General features: G+C 42.2%; 2 protein-coding genes across 7 annotated transcripts in view; one reads left to right on the forward strand and one right to left on the reverse strand.

The window, feature by feature from the left end:
* Positions 1-15,632, reverse strand: part of Elp4 (elongator acetyltransferase complex subunit 4) — a 202,819-nt gene extending 187,187 nt beyond the window's left edge. For 2 of the 3 annotated variants that reach the window (XM_023722851.1, XM_023722852.1), the window contains exons 1-2: positions 15,403-15,631; positions 8,246-8,281 (exon numbers count right to left, since the gene is read on the reverse strand). In XM_023722851.1, coding sequence (XP_023578619.1) covers positions 8,246-8,281; positions 15,403-15,631 — 265 coding nt within the window. Of the gene's footprint in view, positions 1-8,245; positions 8,282-15,402 lie in introns of all 3 variants that reach the window. The other variant, XM_004637973.2, reaches the window with a different exon arrangement.
* Positions 15,633-15,752: 120 nt separating this feature from the next.
* The window catches only part of Immp1l (inner mitochondrial membrane peptidase subunit 1), a 59,417-nt gene continuing 57,244 nt past the window's right edge, over positions 15,753-17,925 (forward strand). The window contains exon 1 of one of the 4 annotated variants that reach the window (XM_023722854.1): positions 15,753-15,825. The gene's annotated coding sequence lies outside the window, so the exon portion shown is untranslated. Of the gene's footprint in view, positions 15,905-17,925 lie in introns of all 4 variants that reach the window. The other 3 variants (XM_004637974.2, XM_023722853.1, XM_023722856.1) reach the window with 3 other exon arrangements.

A 17,925-nucleotide genomic window follows, 5' to 3' on the forward strand; every position in this document is an offset into this window, starting at 1 on the left:
TGACTCGAAAACATGCCTAAGGTCTCACCTTGTGAGAGGACACTAGCAAGTCCCTATACAAAACCATGCACAGCTCCAATTATGAAAGCTGGACAAACTATCATTTAAAAGTTAACTATGTGAAGCCACCATGAAATGACAAAAAGCAGGCAGCAGAGGTTTCCTTCTGAAGGACAGGGACCACCGCAATAGGGAATTCCGAGAGGATGGCTCTAGGCCTAAGAACCCTGTTCACTTCCCTTGCAGCACGAGATCAGATGCTTCCCAGTTTGAGGCGGCAGTACACACAGCTCAGGTCTGTCGAAACAGCTATCCAGTTCAGGGTGAGCCCTAAAGGAAGAGCACTCTCAAAGGGCTGTCACCCGAGTGCATGTCTATAAGACACGGTGCCTGGTCCCTGGCTGCCCATGAAGCTGAGTGGGATGGGGCTAGGAGGGAGAAATAGGCAGAAAAGACGCCACAGGATAAACACAGAAGACCTAGCCATCCTGTGAGGGTATTGGCTGCTCCTCTGAAGGCACAGAGAAAGAAAGCGTTACACTGACTGACGGACTGATTTTTGGAAGGCAGCTATGCTCACCACTATACCACCAACGCAGATCGGACTGATTTTTGGGACAAGGTCTCGCAACATAGTTCATGCTGGCCTTGAACTCATTATGTAACCTAGGCTGGCCTCAAACTCCAGGCAGTCTTCCTGCCCCAGCCTCCTGAGTGCTGGGACTACAGATGTGTGCCGCTCCCACAGCCAACAGCAAGCTTCAGCCCTCCTGATTGGAGTTATCAAAGAAACCCAGGCTGAGAAGCAGGAAGTAAGCTGCAGAATCTGCACGCGAGTTCAGCTCGAATACTCAGCTGCCTACTACACCACATGGTGTGACCAGGAGCTTGTGTGGCCCAGGCGACATCTGCAACCTGGGAAACCTGAGGGGGTACCTCAACTGCTGCAGAGACGAGAGCTCAGGTCTGAACGCCGGCATGTACACTGTCTAAATGAAAGAGTACACAGCGTACACAGGAAGCAGAAATCCTCACGAAACAGCGGAATTCACAGTTGCAACAATGCACTATATTCAACTTGAGCTTCTCAACTCAAAATCATGGAAAAATGACTAAGGAAATATAATCTGTAGAAACAGACTCCAACTGGGCTCAGAAGTTGAATTTAACAGAAAAAAAACTCAAAGCAAATATCATAAATATCTTTAAAGTAAAAAAGACAATGTGAGATTAGTAAATGAAGAAAAAGAACATCCACAGATAAATATAAACTATAATAATGAATAAATTATATTTGGAAACTATATTACACCTTCTTGGTAATTGGTAGTACAGAAAGAGACAAAAACCTATCATTGCAACAGATATTGAAAAGGCATCTTTAGGGCTGGCCAAATAGCTCAGCAGATTAAAACACCTGCAAGCAGGCGCAGGGGCCAGGAGTTCGGCCCTGCCCTCCGGGGTGCACTGAGATGGCAACTGAGACGGTGTGGTGGCGCGCACCTGTAATCCCAGCTTTTGGGAGGCTATAAACAGACGGATCACTACAGTCCTATCTAGTAGTGAGACCTTGAACACCCTCTAGGCCCTTCCCTAAAAGAAAAATTTTTTAAAAAGGCATTTTTAAAAAGTGAAGGGTAATTCATAAAAACTTGGAGCTAACTAGGAATAGCATGAAGCCTCTTCAGCCTGCTTGGAAGGACAACAAATGACAGGCAGGCAACATCACACTTAATGGCAACAGAACACTCTGTTGCTGAGCCTGGGAATGAACAGCCACGGACTCCCCCACATCTACCATGTTGCAGAGAGGTCTGGGCTGTGCAGCGAGCCCTAAAGCCTGAAATGTTTTGAAAAAAAATCATCAAGGAAGTGCATGAGGAAGCCCTTCAAGAAGCAGGGGCATTCTGAATCAGCCATTCTGAGTCAGTAGCAGAACCTGGATGGACAGAGAGCTGCATCATCTTCATGGGATAAAGATTCAAAACTCCAAAGGTGATTTAAAGATTTAATATAATCCCAGTGGAAATTCTAGTAAGTCCTTAGAAGAAATTCAGAAGCTAATTAAAAAGCTTAAATAGAAATTCAAAGACCATTCATCAACCAAAAATATTTGAAAGAGGGGCCGGCAAGATAGAGCAGTCTAAAGCACCTGCTTAAGTTTAGGCAAGCGTGCAGGGACTGCAGTTCAATTCCCGGCACCACATGCCATGCCAGCCCAGCCCCCAGGGTGGGCTGAGCCAGACACACAGACAGACAGACAGACAGACAGACAGAGACACAGACACAGACACACACACACACACACACACACACACACACATACACACACAATATTTGAAAGAGAACACAGTTGGAGGATTTATTGTCTGGTTTTAACATTTACTATACAGTGACAGCAATTACGTTGAATTGGAATTGGCAAAAGCTTAGAAATATAAATCAATAGCAAAGAACACCAAGTCCCAAAATAAACATCCATATTAACTGATTTTTTTTTGGTACTGGGGATCAAAGTCAGGTTTGCCAGGCCAGCGCTTATGCTGCTGAGCTTTTCCCCCAGCTCCATACTAACTGATTTTTGATAGAAGTATTTTTCAACAAATATCTCTGAAACAAGTGAATAGCCACATAAACAACAAAAATCTCAATCTTACCTTATACTACACTCAATCAAGAACTAAAAATTTCAATCTCACCTCTTATGCTACTACTTAAATACTAACCTGAAATGGGTCACACACCTAAGTGCAAAAAGCTTAAGCCCATAAAAGTGTTAGAATAAAGCACAGGAAAAGCTTGCAATCTTGCATTAGGCGTAAGTATCTTAGGGTATGACAGCATGCATTATAAAAAAAAAAAAATTACATTTCATAAAACTTTTCTGATTTTTTTTGAATGGTTACCAAAATGCAGCACCTTTTGGTAACAATAAAAAATCAGAAACAACTCCAAAACTCACCAGCTAATGAACTAGAAAAACAACATTCTTAAATGGAATACTCTTCAACAACACAAAATGATGACCTTCCAACATGCATCAGCACGCTACATGAAGAAGCCAGACAGGAAAATGTGCTTGGTACCGTTAGCCTTAGGGGACATTTAGGGAGAAGGCGACTGGGAAACTCATCTCTACTAACAGAAAGCAGACTTAGGTGCTTAGGGCCAGGGACTGACATGGGTACCAAAAGGCTTTTTGGGTAATGGGGATACTTTATACTTAACTTGGTGGGGGTTACATGAGTGTACATATTTATAAAAAATTACTAAAACTTACAGATGGTGCAGCTTAGTATATACAAATCATAATTCAGCAAAGAGGATTCTTTGGACTACTATCCTAAATTCTTAGGACAATTCCATAAGGTGCAGCTAAAATGCCTCATGGTAACCTGTGTACAAACATCGTCAGCACAGTAACTCAGAACAAACCCTTGACCAAAGTACGGTTGATGAGCAAGAAGCTGAACTTTTTTATTTCTTAATGTATTTAGTACAGGGCCTGCAGGGTCTACAGTCTCACTACACAGATTGGACTTGTAGTGATCCTCCTGTTTCCAGCCTCCCAAGTGCTGGGATTACAGGCGTGCACCACCACGCCCAGTCTCAATCACTGTCTCACTGCGCCTCAGGGGCAGGCCAACAAGGCACGGCACACTGCATCTGAGTTTAACTTTATATACTAAAGAACACAGCTGTTTCTTTAATAGTACCTATCACGAGTCAATATATGTGAAGGTATGACTGAAACGTACAATGCATGTTTAAGTTTTACATAAAAGTAAAGGTGTACTGCCGTTGGAGGCCTCGCAGCACCAGCCCTCCAATCCCATCATCCCTGCGCACTTCTGAGGCAGCTCTGGAGTCCTCTCCCTGAGCATCTGTAGCTGCACTGTCACCACTGCTGTGGTGCCTTCCACTGATTTTAAACATCCCTGTTTTAAGTTCATTCTAACTCTGGGGAAGAGCCAGAAGTCACAAGGATGTCAGGTACTTTGTCTCAGCAGCAAAGATGACCAGGGGAGGACCTAAGAAGGGGAGGCATGATCTCTAGCAGAAGCCACAGTATAGTTTATTCATGAATATAAGAAAGTTTTAGGGGATCGCTAGCACATTCTCCTCTGGTGAAATGTGTGTGTGTGTGTGTGTGTGTGTATGACAGTAAAAATCATCACAGAGAACTAAGGAGCAAGCAATAATGACTGATGTTTAAGGGCTAGAAAGCTTAAAAGGGAACTGAGACTACTGAGAACAAAAAGGAGCCATCTGGAGCTACACGAGAGTTTTCAGCCTGAGTTAAGGGCCCAGCTGAGCGTAGGGATCATGACAGTCTCTAATAACGGAGGCACATAATTTAGAAGTCAGGTACGTCAGAAATGAGAACTTAACTTTTTAAAAATTCAAGTCCTTTATAGACTTATCTGAGAGCAATTTCAAAACGAGGTGTGGTGCTGGTATATAATATAACAAAGGCACAGCTCACCTCAGAAGGGATTTTTAAGATGACTTATCAGGTTTTTATATAAAATGACTTAATATCAAAGAAATTTATTTATGAATCTTACCCATTAATCTGTTTGGTGTTGGACTAGTTTCTTCCCAAACTTCAATTGTAACTGGGCACGGTGGCACACACACATAATCCCAGCACACTGGGACACTGAGGCAGGGGGAACCCAAGTTCAAGTGTAACCCAGGCAACTTAGTAAGACACCGTCTTCAAAAGCATCCTTAACTTTTTAAAGCTTCAATGCTATCACCTGTCAAATAGAGACACTGTACCTGACTGTTCTAAAACTGACTGGTAAAACACATGATATGGAAGAGAAACCGAGCCCAGCAAAATACAACACAGACAATAGACAAGAAGATATTATAATATCCTAGGAAAGAGCCTGGGCCAGGTGGGAATGGTGACATGCGCACAGGGCACTCTTCCAGCATCTGGGGTTCCCGCCTCGTGTGCTCTAACCCCTTCCTGAGGGTTACAGGGCAGTGACTCGCTCCTGACCAGGAAAACAGAGCAGGGTGATGCTTCCCATCCATTTCCTAGGCCAGCATGGACCTGCTTGGTAGCCACGAAGAAGCCACCATGAGCTGGGAGCAGACAGCCTGGGTAATGGGGGAAAACCTCTGTGCGCTACTGGTCCAGAAGGGGAAGCTGAAGAGGAAAAGCAGGGCCTCAGGCGGCTGGGGCAGGAGGGCTGCAAGCTTAGATCAGCTGGGGATATGCAGCAAAACCCTGGCTCCATCGAAACAACCCAAAATGTTGGGGCCCTGGCCTGGCTGGCGCCGTGGCTGTGGGCTTATGAAGGAGCTGGGTGCTGCTTGCATGGCTGACCCTAAAGGGGAAGAGGGTAACGTGGGCAATGTGCGCTCCAGTACAAAGTGAAAGCTCTTCTATGAGCATGGAGGAAAATACAGCAGAACGCTTAGCGCTGGGTGGTCCTCGGCACTGGTTGTCTGACCTATCCAGGGGTCAGGGGCATCAGCAGTTGTACATAACTGCCAGGGTATTTATAGAACTGAAAACATGTAACTAATCCAAGGGATTACTAAGAATGTCACATAATTTATATTTTAATCCCTGATAATTTCTATTAAGTCTGATTCATGGTACCTGAAGGAACAGATACCTGAGTAATGAGGGTTTTTGTTTTTTAATGTATTTATTACAGAGTCTACAAGGTCTCACTGCACAGGTCAGACTTGTAATGATCCTCCTGCTTTTAGCCTCCCAAGCACTGGGATTACAGGTGTGCACTACCACGCCTAGACTTAATTGCCCTCTCAGGGCGCCCTGGGGGCAGGGCTGGCACTGCACATAGTGGATCAAACCCCAGGCCCTGTGTCTGCCTAAATAGATGCTTTAATCCGCTGAGCTATCTGGCCAGCCCTAGGAGCAGATAGCTGGCACTTGCTATCACTTCACTTCCCTTACAGACTTATCTGAGAGATTTCAAAGCCAAGTGTGGTGCTGCACTCCTAGTACCAGAGGCTGAGGCAGAGGACCCCAAAGTCCAGTGCAGCTTAGCCAAGCTGTACCAGCTTGTCTCAGAAAAAAAGCTGGGAATGCACCTGTGGGTGAGGGCCCTGGGTTCAATCTCTAGAACCACCACAACCAAGAAGAACAATTTCAACACAAACCATCTCAGGAAGTCAATGTATTTTAATGAAAACCTGTTCTTTAAGGGTTTTCTCCCCGGAGAATGGCCTTTCCCGCACCCACACTCTCATCCTTTGCAACAGGCAAGTCGAGGCACACCCTCTCTGATTTTTTTTTTAAATGGAACCAAAATGTTTATTCATTCATTTCTTGTATTTGAAGTATTCTTTGATGACATCCTTGGCCTGCAATTCTTTGTCATAATCCTTAACCACCACACAACTGCAACTAACCACTTACGGGGTTTTGCCTCATGGTCAATTTTACAGAGGCCTACCCATTCCCCGAGTTTCCTGTTGTCGTCAACCTTAATTAGGTTGATTTGGAGCTTAGCACAAATGGCCTCCACTACCTTTACATACATAGGCTCATCGCAGTTGGACGCAAGCACACAGAGATGGGCTTGGCGCACAAACTCATCCCCAAATCAAACTTCTCCCATAAGAGAACCAAAGGCTTCACCCACGTTAAACACCATGGTTAGCCCACTGCTGCATGAAGGTTCCCCATGTACCCTGTCACTGCCTCTGACTTAAGGAGTCTCTCTCCACCCACGCTGTAAACACACCGCTTGGAAGGGCCACACTTGCCCACACACATAGCTGCTTTGGACAGTGCCCGAGAAGATGGTTAAAATGCTGGCGATCTGTAGGGAAAGTCACCAGCGCAGTCATCGTCACACGGCAGCTGTCTCTTACTACTGGAATACAAAACCATCTCTCGGTGCTGAGCAGCACAGCAGTGTTGTAGGGCCGTGCTGCTGGCCCTCACCCCCGGACTTGTGCCTATGTTAGAACTACTCTACTTCCTGCGGCAGTTCATTCACCATACAAGTCACAGTGACCTCAGAACAGAGAAAAGTGCACAGCCTACCAGATTAGACAGCTATTCTGCTCAGTCAATCCCATCTAACCTATTTATACAATAAATAATACAGTCTGGTAATGTATGGTGTTTTCAAGGGTGAGATGAGTAGTAACTGGCCTTCCAGAGCCATAGCGAAGTTAATGGTTGGGCTGACAGAAAGCAGGACTAAAGTGATTAAGTGGCATGACTGTAAAAACCAACCATTACATTTAGCAGTAATACACTACAACTATAAAAAACAGTCTCTACCAGATATCTGCTTGGAGATCTACAAGCAGTCCCTGCGCACCGTTTCATTTGAAAGACAAAACTTGCGCGTTACAACAGAGACGCAGGCGTATGAAACATGAATGTTTTCAGTGCTGCGACTTCAGTCCTTACTGTATGTTGATTACATTAGATCTGTTCATGTTTACAAATGTAAAAATATACTTAAACACAAATAGCCTGGCCCAGAGCTGTGCACTTGTATTTCCAGCTATTGCGGCAGCTCAGGCAGGAGAAGCACCATTTTGAGACCAGCCAAAGCAATTTAGGAGGAACCTGCCTGAAAAACAAAGTTGAAAAAGGACCGGGGCTATAGCTCAGTGGCAGAGTGCCTGCCTAGCAGCACAAGGATAAATTCTCAGTACTGCAACAAACAAAATGAAAATCCCACATATCTGGGCCTTATTTTACTATTTAAAACTTTAACATTTTATTATTATTTTGTGTGTGTGTGTGTGGAACCGGGGATTGAACTCAGGCCATTGCACTTGCCTGTGCTTATTCTACTGAGCCATCTCCCTGGCCCCTAAATTTCTTTTGGCTTATGGTTCTGAAAGTCTTTTGCTGTTGTTGTTGGGTTTTTTTGGAGTGGGGGTGGAATGGGGGATTGAACTCTGGCCCTTGAGCTTGCCAGGGAAGCACTTATTCCACTGAGCCATATCCCCGGGCCCCCTAAAACTTTAACATTTTAAAAGGGCTACAATTCCTACTTGACTACTGTGGCTGGATTTGGAATCACACCATAACTCAAGCCCTGGTTTTCTGACCATTGATACCGGGCACGTTACTTCACCTTCCTAGCTTCATTTCTTCATGAATGAAACAGAAATAGCAAGTACTTTCTAGACTTGAAATATCTGATGCAGAATAGAAAAACTCATGAAATCATAACGTACAACAGAAAACTAACCAGAAAAAGCAAAGCATGTACTGTGTACTAACCAATCAAGAGGACGGTTCCAACAGCTACACCTCCACCTGAAAATGAAACCAAGAAAAAAAATTAATGTCCCTTTCACATCAAAGTGAGGTTTTATCAAGAACAAGTATTTCAATAACTTTAAAACTGCAACCAACATTTTTTATGCTTTGCTCAAGGCGCTATTATGAAATAATTACATATTATATGTAATTCCATACTACACGTTACCATTACTTTCATAATATACTGTACTATCCTTTTACTGTGATAGAACCACAAAGCATTTTAACTGTAAGCCAAGCAAAGGTCATATTTAGCACTTGTTAGTAAATTAACTCAATAGCCAAGACCTACTTGCTCATAGTAACTTTACTATCCAAACACAACATAGAAAAGGCAGTTGCAACAGAAATTCCACTTTAATAATCAAACTTAGATAAAACAATTGATAAATACATTTTTTCTTTAAAAACTGGGAATAATATACACAGTCTGGACATACTCTAAATAAATTAGAATTTAAAATTAATATTAATTTAATGATATTAATGATATTAATTAATTAATTTCCTTTAATGATATTAATTTTAACAAAAAGGAAAAAGCTGCATTTCTGTATTGCAAGAAAATGTTCTTTCACGTATGTGAACCAGGGAAATATAATCACAAATGTATAAGTCAAATCATCACTAAAAATTTAAGTTTTAAGTAACTAGAACTACAATAAAAAGAACACAGTACACTGATACTTTTTTTATCCCTTTATAAAAGTACCAGCATTTCTGATCAATCTGAAAATCATTAACAAACTCACTTTAAAATGTAAAAAAGCATGTCAACAACTAACTAGAAAAGTATTTAAAATGTAATTTAAAAAGTAGCTTCTCTGGGCTGGGGAGATAGCTCAGCAGAATAAATGCTTGTCTGGTAAGTGCACGGTCCTGAGTTCAATCCCTGGTACTGCAAAAAAAAAAAAAAAAAAAAAAGAGCAACATTACCAGTTGGTGTTTGCATGTGTGTGCACAAAACTATATACTAACATTTAGAATAGAGCTTCCCCATGAAGCTTCTGTAGTGGCAAGTATCATGTAGAAACACATACGAAAAGTTCCTGAGTGCCATTTAAACCTGGCAAGGATGCACAAACATTATGCTACAGATAACATGAAATCTGGTCACAAATGAAATGCCTATCTTATCCTAATTTATGGGGAGACCTGAAATCAATTTTAAAACAATATATAGAACATTTCAAATCATTAGAGAAAGAAATGAAAAAGTAGATTTGTAAATCTTATATTTACATGGATTTATCAGAGTACTGTGTCTGTTAATTTCACATGTGGACAAATTCCTTCATTACAGCATTTAAAGTACAACAGGCTAAAGAGGATGACGCCTAGCACTGTTGAGAGAAAACGATTAACAAGAACCAGAACACATATGATGACAGCAATCATAAAGGTTGCTTTTGGACCTGGTTAGATGTTTAATTTCACAGCTGGTGGCACACATAGACTGCTGCGAACTCTTTAGATTGATTATGAACATTTTGCAGCACACTTTACAATGGCTCACTTCCCCACTTTCTACTAGCCACCTTTGTATGTTTAAGGAGATGAGCTAAATCACAGATAGTGCAGTGTCTGGGCGGGTACTGTAAAAAGCTAGCCAGCCACCTTTCTTACTCTGTTTCCTTAACTCATTACATCTGTTATAGAAGAGCCACTGAAAAGTTAAAGGATTTTGTGACACTCACAGTGGGTGATGAGACACTTTCTGATTAAATAAGGTGATATCTGGGACAGCTGACCCCTCAGTGCTTAGAAGAGCTCTGCTGGCCACTCTGGCAATTCTGAGATCAGAAAAAAATCACTACAGATTATTGTTATTTGGTAAATGGTGATTGCAGCAACAATGATAATTAGGAATACTTCCCATTGATGAATTGGCTCAGAGGTGGCATTTTAGTGCCCCAACTGCAACCCAAGAACCAATTTATCAAAAAGTGCCAACACTGCTATTAAACTAAAACACTGAGCTCCTGGCTTAGAAAAAACTCACACATTACCACCTTTTGTCTAAAAAAAAAAAAAAAAACCACAATAATGCCATGCCATAGGTCACCACCACTATTGAATAAGCTATAGTAAAGCAGTATACAAGTCTGAGTAAGCTAGGAAGTCTATTTTCTGCAAGAATGATCCAAAGAATTATCTGATTTTGATAATTCAGGAAAACACTGCTCAAAAACTTAAAATCATAAAAATTCTAATGTTTGGGAAGTTTGAACATACCTCAGAAAAGGACTTACTACATGACTTTCATCAGCCAAATGAATCTTACTAGCTTTCCTCTTACAACAAAGACAAGTTTTCTTTCCAAATAAGCTCTATCATACACATTCATTTGATTCAAATTTAGATTAGTTCTAATGAGACTGGGTCATGTTGGAGGTTGGTCATGTGAAGGAAGTTGTAACTTAGCTTACCAACTTAAAGCTTTATGTATTTGTCTGCCTGTACATGACGTGAAAATGATTTGATACGTATATAACACACACATAGTAGCAAATCGTGCTATTCCTAACTGGACAAACTCTCATGATATTTCCTCAAAATACTCTGATTTTCATATAGCTCACTTGATACACCAAAGTTCTAGACGCATGGTATTTTAAAGCTGAAATATTTCTGTATCCATCCTACCATAATAAATAAAAAGCTAAAATAACTAATCTCAATGTGTTTTAAGCACAGATATTTTACATGATATAATCCTGGAAAGCTGGTTTTTACCCTATTGAGCACAGTAGTTCGTTAATAATTTAACCCAACTTTAAAATCAAAGCATATTTCATGCTAATGACTCCTATTTAAGATGGAAGTATCTTTTCTCAGTATTTCACTATAACATTTTTCAGATAAATAATGTGGGTCAGTAAACAATTTTAACCATTTGCAAAGAAGTGAAAAAGGGGTGAAATAGTCATCCCCACTGAGAAGAAAATCACCACATACTTTTGAAGTCAATTAACAAATGCAAGACTTTACTTCTAGGCATCTTGGGAGTATATTTAAGCTTATTTCTAATACTGGCTAGGTATTTCATTTACATGTAAGAATACTTTTTGGAAGGTTGAAGATGCTTTAAAAGTTTGATTTCCTTAAGATTTTTGAAAATTAAGGGCCGGCCAAATAGCTCAGTGGATTAAAGCACCTGCAAGCAGGTGCAGGGGGCCAGGGATTCAATCCCCAGGGCCTGCCATGCCGGCCCCGCCCCTGAGGCACATTGAGATGTCAATTGAGACTGGACGTGGTGAGGCACGACTGAAATCCCAGCACTTGGGAGCCTGTAAATAGGAGAATCACTAGGAGTCCGATCTAGTAATGAGACCCTGCCCTGTAGATCCTTCCCTAAAATACAGAAAGGAAAAAAAAAGATTTTGAAAATTAGACACTTAGGGCTGGGGGTGTATCTCAGGATATGCTTGATGCTCATATGGGAGTCCCAGGGCCTCTAAATGGATGGATGGCTGGGTGGGTGGACAGAGAGATGGGCATTTTGTCTTAAAACCCAAAAAATTAGTAATTAAAAATGCATAAGGAAATTTAAGATCATCTTGTGATTAACTACCAAGACTTTCCTATCTTATGATTTTTAAAATACAATGAACAGGGCTTCTGCCATGGTATTGTAACTCATGTAAAGTAATTTATGTCTTTAACTTAGCTCATAGCGATATCCTTAACTTTTTTATTTTGGTGGTGGTAATGGGGATCAAGACCAAGTCTTTTTCTACTGAGCTGCATTCCTGGCCTTTTTGTTACTGTTGTTGAAACAGGGTCTCCCTAAGTCACTGAACTGCCCAGACTGGGCTTGAATTTGTGCTTCTCCTGCCTCTCTCCCTGGACTGTGAGGGTCACAGCAACAGGCTCCTTCACTCCGTAATGCCATAGCTCCAATGAAGTTGCAGCTATTTCATCTTCTAACATGCCTACCTTTCTCTAGAAGAAGAAACACCCCCATGAACATAAACTATATGAGCAAATAGAATCATAAACTATGGCTGAGCAAATAGAATCAAACTATAAAGCTTCTAATAGTTAACAGTGACAATGTTTCTCTACATTAAATCACAGGACAGTCTTACATGGTGATACAAAGGAACAAGCCACATGTCCCTGAAATGCATAGCTCTCAGGATGTTAAATGTATAGTCCAAGTCCAATGCCTATTATCCCCCGCTGCGGAGTACGGTAAAGGAGCCAAGCCTACCGCTATTTACTGACTGAAATACAGGTTGAAATGGCAGCTACCTGGCCAAGTTTCTATCAGAAACTCATGGACTCCTATTTACTCAAATTCCTGTCCGCCACTTATCTGTCAAAGTTTGAATTCATGAGAGAAATTAAGCATCAAATCTGTGAAGTCACTGTCTTTTGAGCACCTCCCAGGTTTGGCATAATTTATCTGTTAAAGTCTTTTTTCCAAGGCTGGAGAGATAGCTCAGTAGAATAAGCGCCTGGCTGGCAAGTGCAGGGTCCTGACTCCAATCCCTGGCACAGCAATAAAAAAAAAAAGTTAAAATCTTCTGAAATTCCTGGAAGCAGCTAGGGAATATCTACCTAACCAAGACCCTTCCCTTTCTGAAATATGTTATTTACATATACTGTCTTTGAACAATAGAAATGTCCTAAAGGGGCAAATCTGAGTAACTGGATTAAGAAGTCTACGAACCTGAAAAATCTAAATGTAGCAAACTGGGGACACGTGTATCAAAAACTAACAATAAAATCAAATTTTCTGAAAAAAATAACACTAGATGAAGTTTAAAAAGTGCAGCCATTGGGAATGTTCAAATAATTAGCTTGCATGATGTCTTTCAAATATTAAGCATCAATGCTTAAAGTTACAGTGATGTCACAGTGGCAGCAGTAAATGCCAGTACACCACACACTGGCTATCATACAATGTTTATTTGTTATACAAAACCATGCAATACATGTTGGTGATAGTGACTTGACAGTATAGCCTCATAATTCCCATATCCTCCTATTGTTACATTTTGTCACAATAGGGTCCTATTTGTGTGAACCTTGTCACAATCTGGGTCAGTTAACATTTCAGAGTAACAATGTAGTCTCAATCGCTTAAGCTTTTATAATTATCAGTCAAATGTTTCACTTTTAAACATTTTAATACAAGACAATATAAAGTGCTTGTTCCATTGGATCATACAGAACAGAAAGTCAAAATACAAAAATATTAAGAAGTTTACAACAACTGAAATAGTTTTGGACATATTTGTTATCCCAAATCTAGTAACTACTATTACAACAAATCCTTCAAATTCTATTACTTTGATAATTAGCTGCATACAAACAAAATATAATTCAAAATAGTAAACAATACCACTTCATTTGTGTTGATGAACACTGGTTTTAGCATAAGCTTCTTACAAATACTGAAGCACCCAACTCCCCAAGCAAACTGAAGGGTTTAAAAATTAATTTTCAAGTTTATATCTCTAAAAATATACTTGGAAGGTTTATTGAGTTCTCTCGGGTAGATGTGTGAAGACACTATAAGTCATAAATTTAGGTTTAATGAAGAGTCAAAATTCTCTGAAAATACCTCTCAAGAATTTGACCACGCTGTGATATAGTGCCAAAGGCAATAACTCTGAACTCTAAACAGCAGCCTACATGGTTACAAGCTTGGTGACTTAGTCCTACCACTTAATTTCTGAATCTGTTTTTACAGCTCACACATCTACCTCCATCATACAAGTTTCATCATCTTTTTTACACAATACTTTGCTTTCAACAGGAACTTATTAAGAAGCTACTGAATGTCAAAAACTGTATTGAGCACAGTTTAGTATTTTAATGAACTGAACACATACTGCCAGTAATACAGCATTTTTGTTTGCAGAGTTTTAGCATCGAAGTAAGTGAAGTAGCATAACCCCACTCAGCCACAAACTATAGACTGGCATGTTGGCAGCTCCTAATCTCCGAGGTTAATCTGGCAGGAAAAATGTTAGTTTGAAGCTAGCGTGGGACAGAGATGCTGCCTCAAAATAAACTAATAAAATAAAATATACCAAGTGAGTCTCACAGGGTAAGGACATCAGACTTGAAAAACAGCATGTGAAAACACCTGAATTTATGTAGAATTAAGACGCAGTTAGGATACACAATAGCATAAGGAGACATACTTTTCTGGAAGGCTGCTTGTCTTACTACTCTCCTCTATGTAGCTAATCAGAAAGGTTGGGAAGAAGGGTGGATTATGTGGAGAACTGTCACGGAAAGTACAAGAAGACGCAATAGCTTTGGTAATGTATCACGAACATGTACTGGCTTTAACAGAAACATCCCACGTTATGAAAAAAGTTATGAAATAGAAGCATACACCCCTCTTAATGCAGCGGCATAGAGATAAAAATTAATCTGCACACGGCTGCTCTGTTCAACTAGTCTAATCTGATGCACCTTCAATAAAGTCAACCAGCAAGCATATTTTATCAGTGAGCATATCAGGAAATTTCCAGATACACAAATGCAAGAAAGTCTAAGAGCTGGGTTCTGTTTTCTCATGACAATGTGAGTTAAATTTAAACCTGTCATTTAGTAGCCATCAACTTCAGGAAGCAAAACGTACATGAAGAAAGAAAAAAAAAGCAAACACTTATGCACACGTACACACTTAAGTTAGGCGGGGTTGAACTATCTAACCACCCAGGTCTGGTTTTAACTAGTGCTTTCCGGGCACACACCCCGACGCTCTCAGAACCGACATGCCTCGCTTTACAGCCTCAGGAGCTGGGCAGCAGGACGCTGAGAGGGGGCAAAACGCCCTTCGCGGCCTTTTCTAACGATGCCTGTTCGCCAACGACAACAACTTCTGCAGGTCGGCCGGGCCGTGGCTGCCTGGGGCTGACAGGAGACGCCAGGCCGTCCGCCCACCGGCGGCTCCGTCCCGCCAGGGAGAGCGTGAAGTGGAGCACGCGGGGCTAGAGCCGCACCGAGGCGGCCCGCCGCCCCTGCCCTCACGGACCCCACTCACCTCCCCCAGGGCGGGACGGGACGGGCACGGACACCGGCACAGAGGTGTGCGGCCCAGGCCGCGTCCCCTCCCTCGGCGGACCCAGATCTCCGTCTGAACCGACCTAAGAGCTGGTCCAGGGCCGGGAGCCCGGTGGATACCAGCAGCTGTCCGTTCCGCACCGACGGCCGGGTGCCTGCAATGGACACCAGGCGAGGGCCTCTGCCGTCGGCATCGCCGGCTCTGGGACCCTTCCTCTGGAAGCTGGTGGCGCTGCTCCTGTCGACCGCCGCCGCCGCCGCCACAGAACGAAGACTCCCAGCACCTGCGCCGCAGGTTGCCGCTGCCGCCATCTTGGAGCGTCCCGTGAGAACCAATAGGAAGTTTGGGAATGGAAACAGACGGCCAATCAGAGTCCGTGATAAAGTCCCGCCTCCCTTCTTTTCCATAACCAATACAACTGAGATGTGCTACCCGAGCCAACCAATCGCAGTGAGTATTATTGAAAGGTTCGCGCTACGTAAGGACGAAGACCTGCGGGGCGCCGGTGAGAGCCCCCTTGAGTCCAGGGTCGGGAGGGTCTTGGGTCCGGAGGGTCCGCCCGGGTCCTTGCGGGCCGGAGGTGGGTAAGCTCATTCCGCAATCTTTTGGCTCGCGAGCTTGCGGCTGCGGCGGGTTCTAGGAAGGCGGGCGGGGCGCAAAGCCCTCGGGGCTCTGGGGGGCGTCGGAACTTGCCTCTTCCCTGCCCCGGGGGCGGAGAGGAACCTCGCGCTCCTTCCTGTGGCCCGGCCGCGGAGTGGCCGAGCGTCGGCGAGCGTCGCGAACGGAGTTGTGCTTACGGCGCGGCGGGCGCGGGCGGGCCCTGGAGACCCAGGAAGACCCGGCCCCGACCTCTGCGAAGCTGCGCTGATTTTAATTAGTGCTTTGGGAAGGAAGCCGCGGCGCGCCTTTCCTTAAGTGGTGTGAATGACAAGTGTTACACTGACAACCTTGTTCACACATTTAATTGTCGTTGGCTGTTAAACCAGCTGCAAACAACAGAAAATACGCCCCCCCCAAAAAGTGATAACGGCATTAGATGTGTGCGTACTTTTTCTTCGTTGTGTACTGTAAGTCTGACTTTCAACTACAGTATGCATTTTATATATGGGAAAAGCATGTAATTTAGACCTGTGGTTTTGGATTTAAATGTTTTTCAAACCAGAATTGGGATGGGGAATATTTTTACAGGCATTCGTGATTCACAGATGTCCGAACTACGAAAGCCTCCCAGATCTTGCCTGCGCGCCGGGTCACTAAGCTACTATTGACTTTGACAGTTATCAGTGATACTTTGTAGTTATTTGTTTCATAACGAGCTGTTAACTGCGTGGCCTGTTCTGGCCCTTAACTGTGGCTTAAGTGATCATCCTGCCTCAGCCTCTCCAGTATCCCTAACCACAGGCACATTCCGTGATGCCCTGTAATACTTTTTGAATACCTCCCAATCTCATTGAAATTCTTGTATTGAATTCTTTTCAATGTCAGTGACCTTTGGAAACTTTTGGCTGATTATGTTTGATAAATTGAAATTAGTATTGCTAAATAATGACTGGAGTTTTTGCCTTTTTTTTCTTCTAATGAATTATATTCAGAAAAATAATACATTACTGTTTAGGATTTTATTTATTTATTTATTTATTTTGCCTCAGTATGCCTTCAGGGCTGGTCTGGTTGGCTTGAGCATCTGGGGATGGAATCGCAGCATCCTGAGCCTGACTGCTTTTCTTAAGCAGGCACCTAAACAACTGAGCTAAAGGGCAGCCCCCTAATTTAGGAATCTGTCAACTAGAAAACTTTGATCCAAGTTAGTTCCAGTTCACATATTTCACCAATATAAATCTGTAGTCTAAATGACTCCTAACTGTTGAATGATTAGCATGTCTGAAATCTATCTTGTTACTTTAGGCCCAGAAGTCATATGTGCAGCACTGAAACAGGAAACATTAGTTCTACTAGTTTGATAATGTAATGGGTAAGCACTAGGCAGACCAAAAGAAAAGGGATAAAATTGACCATATCAAAGAGAAGCTTCTTGAGTATTTTTGCAGAGTTGAACACTTTGAAATACTACCGATGATTAATGTATAAATTGATGTGCTGTGGGTTCTCTTTAGTTCCTTCTGTATGTCACCTTTCCATTTTCTTAAGGTAATGATAATGATTCATTTACCTTGTTACTTGAAGTATTATTTTGCAGCTTATTGTAATTCATGAAGCATGACATACCCAGCAAGGCTTTCAGAAAATTAGGATATATGCCTGGCATAATCCTATTACAAAATGTATTCATTCACTTAATCTGCTTATTTTTTAACAAAGACAAAACTTTTGTTCCCAAATAATTATGTATAATTGTGTCAAATTATGTTAAAACTCAGTATGAAACATCAGAATAAGGAATTCATGGAGATAGAAATTCAGGCTTATATTCAGTTGTGCCAGAAAGTGTTTTGAGAGCTCCAGGAGAATATCTAGTCTGCCCTACTTGATTTCACAGTTGGAAGATAGATGGTAAAGGGACTGTGCAGCACAGGTGTGGCCACTGACTGGCTGAGCGAGGAGCTGGCTGGGTTCTCTGCGGGAGCTGCTTCGCCTGAGCTCTGAA

The sequence above is a fragment of the Octodon degus genome, unplaced genomic scaffold (assembly GCF_000260255.1).
Source record: "Octodon degus isolate 3935 unplaced genomic scaffold, OctDeg1.0 scaffold00093, whole genome shotgun sequence".
NCBI classification, from domain to species: Eukaryota; Metazoa; Chordata; class Mammalia; order Rodentia; family Octodontidae; genus Octodon; species Octodon degus.